The sequence below is a fragment of the Thunnus albacares genome, chromosome 6, assembly GCF_914725855.1.
Source record: "Thunnus albacares chromosome 6, fThuAlb1.1, whole genome shotgun sequence".
Classification (NCBI taxonomy): Eukaryota; Metazoa; Chordata; class Actinopteri; order Scombriformes; family Scombridae; genus Thunnus; species Thunnus albacares.
Window position 1 is genome coordinate 36,086,493 of NC_058111.1, and position 8,507 is coordinate 36,094,999.

Here is an 8,507-nt window from a genome sequence, read left to right on the forward strand (position 1 = left end):
TGGTATCAAATTGGAAAGCATCTCTACCTTTGGAGCTTTTTAAGGAGGTGATGATTTTGTTTATTTGTAACTCATTAGTCTCTACTAGCTTGAAAACTTGGCCTGTAGCATCTATAGGAGCAATATCCAGTTTCCTTTCTGTAATTTTTTTTCCTAGCTCATGTACAGACTCAAGAAAAAAATTATGAAAGACAGAAACAACAGCAAGATGGTCTTCAATTAACTTTCCCTGTGCTTAGAGTTTAAAAACTCAAAAATTTTGGTTCCCTCCTTATGAGATTATTGATGTTTTTACAGATCATTTTACTGTTGCCTTTGCCTTATTCAATATATTGAGATAAACGAGATTTAGTTTCCCTTAGCTCTTGGATAACTTTGCTCCTTAAACCTTTATAAATCAGTCATGCCTCTTCTAGTTTTAATTGCCTTCCTAAGTGCAGCATCTCTAGATTTCATTAGTTTCCACAAATTTTCATTAAACCACAATACACTGTTTTTATGTTTAGATATTATCTGTATCCTCACATTTAATCTTTCCCTCACAGAGTTGATTCTGTGACTAAAAGTATCACAGCCATAATCCAGATTATCAGAGGACAGTACATCATACCAGTTCAAACTGTTAATTTCACTAGGGAAACGGTCAATAGCCAGTGGTAAACCCTGTAGCACAACAGTGGTTTAAGCTAACTGCTAACATCAGCATACTAATATGCTCCAAATGACAATGTTAGCATGTTGATGTTTAGCAGGTATAACATTTACCATGTTCACCATCATAGTTTAGCATGTTAGCATGTTAACATTTGCAAAATACTAAATTTACTACACTAAACTAAAAGTGAGACTGATGACTGTCAGTTTTGAAGGTCATACAAAGTACTGGACAAATTGAAATTTTGACTTGATGATGGTGCTAGCTTAAAGGTCAGGGGATCAAAGTTATTACAATTCATCTACGAGGGACAATTAATGGCTTTACCAAATTTCACAACAACCTGCTGTTGGCCTGGACCTTGGTCTTTGGTGGCCTTTTTTTCACCTACATAACGTTGCAAAAATCAGGCACATCCTGTCTTAAAAATATACAGAAAAACTAATCCACACATTTGTTTGTAGGCTGGATTATTCCACGTCCTTATTATCAGGCTGCCCCAACAAGTCTCTAAAAACTTTCCAGCTGGTCCAGAATGCAGCTGCATGTGTACTGACAAAAACTAGATAAAGAGATCATATTTCTCCTAGTTTAGCTTCTCTGCACTGGCTCCCTGTAAAATCCAGAATAGAATTTAAAATCCTTCTCCTCACCTACAAAGCCCTTAATGGTCAGGCGCCATCATATCTTAAAGAGCTCATAGTACCCTATTACCCCACTAGAACACTACTGCTCCCAGAATGCAGGATTACTTGTGGTTCCTAGAGTCTACAAAAGTAGAATGGGAGGTAGAGCCTTCAATTATCAGGCTTCTCTCCAGTGGAACCATCTTCCAGTTTACATTTAAGAGTAGGCTTAAAACTTTCCTTTCTGATAAAACTTAGGGCCAGCCCAGGCTTGCCTTGGACCAGCCCCTAATTATGCTGCTATAGGTCTAGACTGCCAGGGGACTTCCCATGATGTACAGAGCTCCTAACTCCTCCTCCCCCTCTCCATCTGTATGCATTCATGTACCATTAATGCTAATGTTACTAACTTGGTATTTTCCCCATGGTTTTGTCCTTTCTCATCTCACAGGAAACCCTGGGTTCTGGGTCGAGCCTTCGCGATCCTTCACAGTCCTGTTGGCATCCTTCCCTGGCTGCTGCTGTGTCATTGACATTATTGTTATGATTGTTGTTATTCTGTCATTTTTGCCCACTGCTACTGCTATTATTATTAGTCATGTTTCTTCGGTCTAGACCTGCTCTATGTGAAAAGTGCCTTGAGATAACTTCTGCTGTGATTTGGCACTATATACTTAAAATTGTCTTGACTTGAAAATTCACTGAAAAAATCAAGGATCACCAAAATCAGCAGAATACATTCTCAGGAAACCGTGGATGGCTCAAGAGTTTGTGCCAATCCATCAAATTTGTTAGATATTTCACTAAATAAGTAAAAACCTTAAAAAATTTAGAGGATCACCAAGGTCATTGGAATTTAGAGCCCTTGAATATCTGTATCCAATTTCATGATAAACCATCCAATAGTTGTCTATATATTTCACTCTGATCTACAAATATCATACTTATACATGGTGGCGCAAGAGGAAGGGTTAAGGGATCACCAAAGTTAGACAGATTCATCCTCTGGGGACCACAGTTGTCTGAACAAAATTTGATGAAAAACATAAATTATAAGACCATAATAAAAAACAGTTATAGTCAAGCTAGATGACTCAATATCCTCATTTCGATCTTTGATTATTATTCTTTACATCTAGCTGACCTGTGTTGTTAACTGTTGTTTACATGCTGAACCCAAATCAGCCTTTCACTAAGTGACAATTGAATTCCAGCCCAGAGCAAACTGCACAGTTTGTCACTGGTGCACTGCTACTAGACCAGTTCCCCCTGCATTATTTTTTGAGTTCAGGGGCTGCAGTTGAGTCAGTGGAGTAGGTCCTGGTGAAGATTCTAAACATTTCCAGCGCAGTAATCATTAAAATGATCACCACTGACAAAGCCCTGTGTGAGATTATTGTTTCTGGACATGGACTGGATTCCTGGACATTTCTGCAACTTACTTGCAACCAACAGTGACTGTGTGCAGAGGAGATTCTTCATATATTTTGGTAGACTGTATGTTGTTATGTACAGTACATGGGACTTGAAAACTCATGGAAGAAACTGAAAGCATTTTTTCTTCAACTAATCACTGTTTGTGGATTGGATGGAGAGCTATACTGGCTACCCAGCTAAGACCCGCTGTAATTGCCCTTTGCTCTGATTTGAATATGTCTGGGGCATCATCTGGAAAAAGATGCAGATGTAAAATGATTTATTCCCCTCTAACTTGTACTTTTCGAGCTGGCTAAATACAGAACCTTTGTATAAACCACCTGTGTCCCCTTTCCAGCTTGTTCCATGCGCTTTTTGTTTGACTGTTCCCGGCTTTTCAGAAAAGGAACCCCCTCATTGTGTTTTGCAATCTTTGTTGCACTGTACATTGCCTGCCTTTGTAGCCACATAGTACAATGCCAGTTTCAGATAGACGGGCTCAATATGTGTTGTCAGCCTCTCCCTCACCACCCTCAACAGGATTCATTTCATCAACACTTTAAGATTAAAAATAGCCATGCAAACTGCATGGCAAAGTCTATGTTGTAAGGATTTATTCTGGAAAGCTCAAGGTTACATTAAGGTGAGTTCAGATTGCTTTCTGTTACCTATCATTTTTATGTACTTTCTCCTCCAAGTCTATACTGTACAATATAAAGTAGATATGTATTTATAGAGTGTATGAGGGGGAATAAGATAGCAAATGAGTTCAACGCACACATATTTACAGATGCACACAAGTATCAGTGCTGTAGCTAACATTGAGGACACAGAGGACAAAGATGTCCTCAGTAATTTTTCTAGGATTTTGGAGAACAAAACATTTGATGATGTAAAGATGATGTAAACACCATGACGTAAAGTTATACATAGCAAAATGTTCAAAGGCAGATACCTATATATTTGAGATAAATTGCCTTTAAAACTTCTTTCCACACCAGGATTTAATTCCTGGCAAAGTGAATAAAACTCAGCATTTTGACAGAAAAAAACAGCCTTTTCCAGGGTTCTCAATTGAATCTCACAAATCAAACATCTCACAAAGTTTTTATTTTTCCTAACCACTGTTCCATGGTCAAGAACTTTCATGCTTAATATAAAAGAGCATTTAAATTAGTTACTATAAAATGACATAGAAAAATTGTACAATCTTTTTTTCTTTCTTTTCTCTGTTGTTGTCCAAAAACTGTTTAAGACATGTCTTTGGAGCCATTTCTAAACAACCACGATAACCACTCTCTTCAGGGATGAAGGAACGTGTCACCCAGTTGTAACAGTGTGACTCATTGACGTGTTTTTAATAGTTCTTTGACAACAACAGAGATATACGGCACAGAGGAATAAGATATATCATGCTTTGGATACACACAATATTTGTTAGTAGATCAGCTCATTGTTGGTTTGGCTCTGCACATGAGATTTGTTGACAAGAAAAATATAGAAAACCGTACATAACCAGCTTTTTCCTTTAATGACCATGCCACCAGAGCGTATGGAATTTGTTTTCGGTACAACATAGAAAAAAAACTCTCAGTACAGTAACAACAGCACCACATATAGGCAAACATTACACAATAAATAATAATTACATTATCCCTAGAGCTGCAAGTAACACCACATGAATCAGAATTATTCACCTTTAATTTCCCGGGTGTTGTTCATTCTTGACCTTGGAAACAGTAGTTTGACAAAATAAGTTAATATCCTCTAGCAAGCTCTTTCTAAAACTTTAAACTGCATCTCATATGGGATGGCTGTAGCTCAAGAGGTAGAGCGGGTTGTCCGCTAATCAGAGGATTGGTGGTTTGATTCCTGGCTCCTCCAGTCCACATGTTGAAGTGTCCTTGGGCAAGGTACTAAACCCCAAATTGCTCCTGATGGCTGTGCCATCAGTGTGTGAATGCATGTGAATGATTAGATTCCCTCTGAAGGGCAGGTTGGGACCTGGCATGGTAGCCCCTGTACCCATTCAGTGTATGAATGTGTGTGAATGGGTGAAAGTGACTCATAGTTTAAAAAGTGCTTTGAGTGGTCAGAAGACTAGAAAGGCACTATACAAGTACAGTCCATTTACCATCTCACAGCCCTTATCAGTGAATGGAGTTTTCTCAGTTGCCATTATGCTGATTCAGTGGTCATCATGTGACGGAAGTACAGAACATCAGTCATATGGAGTGGGTTTACCCCACAGTTTAAATAAAAATAGCACTGAGTAAAATAAAAATAGCACATATGTTTGTCATAAAACTGATAAAGACCTGTTTCATCAGCTTGTCTGTGCAACATGGGTGTGTTTACATGCACTCTAATACAGTTGAGTTTTGGGAGTATCCCAGTGATGTGTTTTTGTATGTAAACATCATATCCTGGTTTCAGAAACCTGGATAAGCTCTTATCCTAGTTTTTAGAAAGCCAAGTTATATAGTGGTTGGTCAGTAAAACTAAAACTATGATGATCACTGATGTAATGATGACCTACACCACAAAGTGAGATGGAAAATAAAGTTTTTGACACTGGTCATGTTTGTATTGTTTGTCCTATTTGTTTTCCATTACTGGTCAGACAGAGAAACCATGTTGAACAGTGGTGGATACATTTATACAGCCAGAAACCAAACTAAGTTCCTCCTCAACCGCTGAGGTAACACAGTCTGTAAAACAATAACAGAGAATTATTGAATGTGAAGGAGACAAAGATGTGTCTGCACTTCTGCAGATGATCAGACACCTGGATAATAATACAATCATGTACAAGTCCATGCAGCCACCCAACCCTGTAGATTAAACATAAAAAAAAGAAAATTACACACACAAAATATTGTGTGTGTATCCAAAGCCTGTTATATCTTTTTCCTCTACACTGTAGACCTCCATTGTTGTCTAAAAACTATTAAAAACATGTCAGTGAGTCACACCGCTGCACTGGGTGACATGTTCCTTCATCCCTGGAGACAATGCTTACCGTAGTTTGTGTGGAAACAGCTTCAAAGACTAAAACAGCTATAAGACTCTAACCCTCAGGAGAGGTTCTTGGTACAGCAGACACCACTGAGCATGCACAAGGACGTGGTTCCGTTTACAGGTTGGAGGTTGTGTTGTATAGCACAACAAGCTGGCAAAGCTCTGTAAACGGAGCCATATTCTTGTGCATGCTCAGAATGCCATGTCTAAACAACTATAGTAACCACTCTCTTCACAAATGAAGCAACATGTCATTCAGCATAACAGTGTGACTTATTGATGTGCTTTTACTAGTTTTTTGGACAACAACGGAGGTCTACGGCACAGAGGAATAAGATATATTAGGCTTCGGATTAACACACAATATTTCTACATAGATCAGTTCCTTGTTGGTTTGGCTCCAAACATGAAATTCGTTGACAGTAAGAAAAATATAGAAAATGGCCAGCCTTATCCTATAAAGTAAAGTGAAGTAACAAGAAACAAACTAGATTTCTCTTATACTAGAAAAATATCAAGATTCGGGTTAGCTAGCTTTATTCAGACAACAAAATGAAATTTGTTGTGATGACAGTAAATGATGAACATCACCAAGCTACAGATGATGTCAAGAAGATATGATGTGGCTTATCTTGCACTCAGGTTCACTGGGTGAGAGAGCCGTCCGTTCCCTTCCTCAATGTAGGTGATGGTTGATAAATAATACTAATTCATTAAATTGGTTTAGAGTGGCATGGGGGGTATTATTTTTCTCTGGCTCCAAAGAGGGACACGACAGAAAAGGTTTTAGAACCACTAATAGACAGAAACATTGTTCTATTATTAATATTACATTATCAATAACACTGCTGATGACATGATCTTTTACTTTCTTATTAAGGTTAAGCCATGGGTGACTGGTCCATACTTGGTCGCTTTCTGTCTGAGGTACAGAACCATTCTACGGTGATAGGCAAGATCTGGCTCACCATGCTGCTCATTTTCCGTATCCTGCTGGTGGCTTTGGTGGGTGATGCTGTCTACAACGATGAGCAGTCCAAGTTCACCTGCAACACCCAGCAGCCTGGATGCAACAATGTGTGTTATGATACCTTTGCTCCCGTTTCTCATCTGCGGTTCTGGGTTTTCCAAATTGTGCTGGTCTCCACCCCATCCATCTTCTACATAGTTTTTGTTCTGCATAAGATTGCAAAAGATGAGAAACTTGATGGCCAGAGGGCACAGGTAGTGGCCCAGAGGCCTCTCAGACAGAGCTGTGGGCAGATGAAAAGGGATGGCATGGAGGCCCTGAGGATAGGCATGCCCGCCTACTGCTCTCATTACAGGGAAGAATGGGATGTGAGGGAGAGGGAAGAAGCAGAACAAAGCTTTCTGGAGGAGGATTCTGGCAAACTTGGAGAGGATCCCACCCAGCAGTCCAACCAGGTTCTGCTTATCTACATCCTTCATGTGTTACTACGATCTGTCATGGAGATCACCTTCCTCGTGGGCCAGTACTTCTTGTTCGGGTTTGAGGTCCCTCATCTGTACCGCTGTGAGACTTATCCTTGCCCTACTCGTACAGACTGCTTTGTGTCACGTGCCACTGAAAAGACTATCTTCTTGAACTTCATGTTCAGCATCAGTCTTGGCTGCTTTGTGCTCAACATTGCAGAGCTTCACTACCTGGGCTGGGTCTACATTTTCCGCATTCTCTGCTCAGCCTGCTCCACCTGCTGCAATCAGGAGAGGGACACTGTCAAATTGTACTCAAAACACAATCCCCTCCTGCTGCAGCTCAGGCATTCCCTGAGGGGCCAGCTGGTTCTGCAGACCCCCACAGCCATGGCTCAGGAGAAGACTGGAGGTCTGCTCACACATGCTCCAGCTATCTCCTTTGAGACAGACTCAACTGTGGAATGCACTTCCAAGAGAAGTCCAGATAGCAGAGACAAAGTGAAGGTCAAGCTGGCCAACATGGCCAGGCTGGGACGAACTAAGAAGTCCTGGCTATGAGACTATGAGACTGACATTTTTCTTATATTTGTGAAAAAATATAATACATAAATTCATCAACATAGAGACTTTGAGCTATAGAACGTCAGTTTCCTGCAATGTAAACTGTATTCTTAGGCCGTATCCAAATCCCATAATATGCAGTATGTATTATATACAATTTTTAAGTATACTTTTTCTGCAGTTAGTATTTACGAGAACTCTGTTCTTTACAATTTTGTACTAACAGGAAAAATGCAATAATTGCATAGATGGCCATAAATTTAATTGCAACCATGGAATGTCCATTACATTTCACAAAGACAAAGTTAAATTTGACAAAATGAACTTAAAGTCCCCCTCCACTCAAAGATGTGTTTTTGTTCTTTTTCTTTCACTTGGATGTTTGAGCTTCTCTATGCAGAATGATGTATGTACAGTTTGCTTTGACATTCATCTGCTGATGGGGGGGTGGGGGGGCTGGTAAACTCCTTCAGAGCACCTTGTTGGATGGTCGAATAGCTTCAGAAACCGAGACGGTTTCCACACCTTTCCAACTGCAGGTGTGCTGGGCCTGTTCAGTAACTTTCCAACATCAACCACCAGCATTCACACTCACCTCATGCACTGATTAGTCAGCTGTGTGGAGGTGAGACAGGAGCCAGGGTTTGAGCTTATTCTTCACACTATTTCTGTCACTTTACATGTTATTTAAACAATGGAACAAACCCCTCTCCCTCCGAACGCTCAGTTTGTCACTTTGCCTGAGTGTGACTAATCAGAACAACTATAAACACATTGGATTTGGACACCAT

The 8,507-nt window shown here is 39.9% G+C and overlaps 1 protein-coding gene across 1 annotated transcript; it reads left to right on the forward strand.

Moving 5' to 3' along the window:
* The first annotated feature begins 6,606 nt into the window (after nucleotides 1–6,606).
* Nucleotides 6,607–7,782, forward strand: LOC122984302 (gap junction delta-2 protein). Its single transcript, XM_044354662.1, has one exon. The coding sequence runs from the start codon at nucleotides 6,607–6,609 to the stop codon at nucleotides 7,711–7,713; it is 1,107 nt and encodes a 368-aa protein (XP_044210597.1). The 3' UTR covers nucleotides 7,714–7,782.
* Nucleotides 7,783–8,507: the final 725 nt, after the last annotated feature.

What these genes read in the sequence shown, in the direction of transcription:
- LOC122984302 (XM_044354662.1), top strand. Translation starts at nt 6,607, where the DNA reads ATGGGTGACTGGTCCATACTTGGTCGCTTTCTGTCTGAGGTACAGAAC.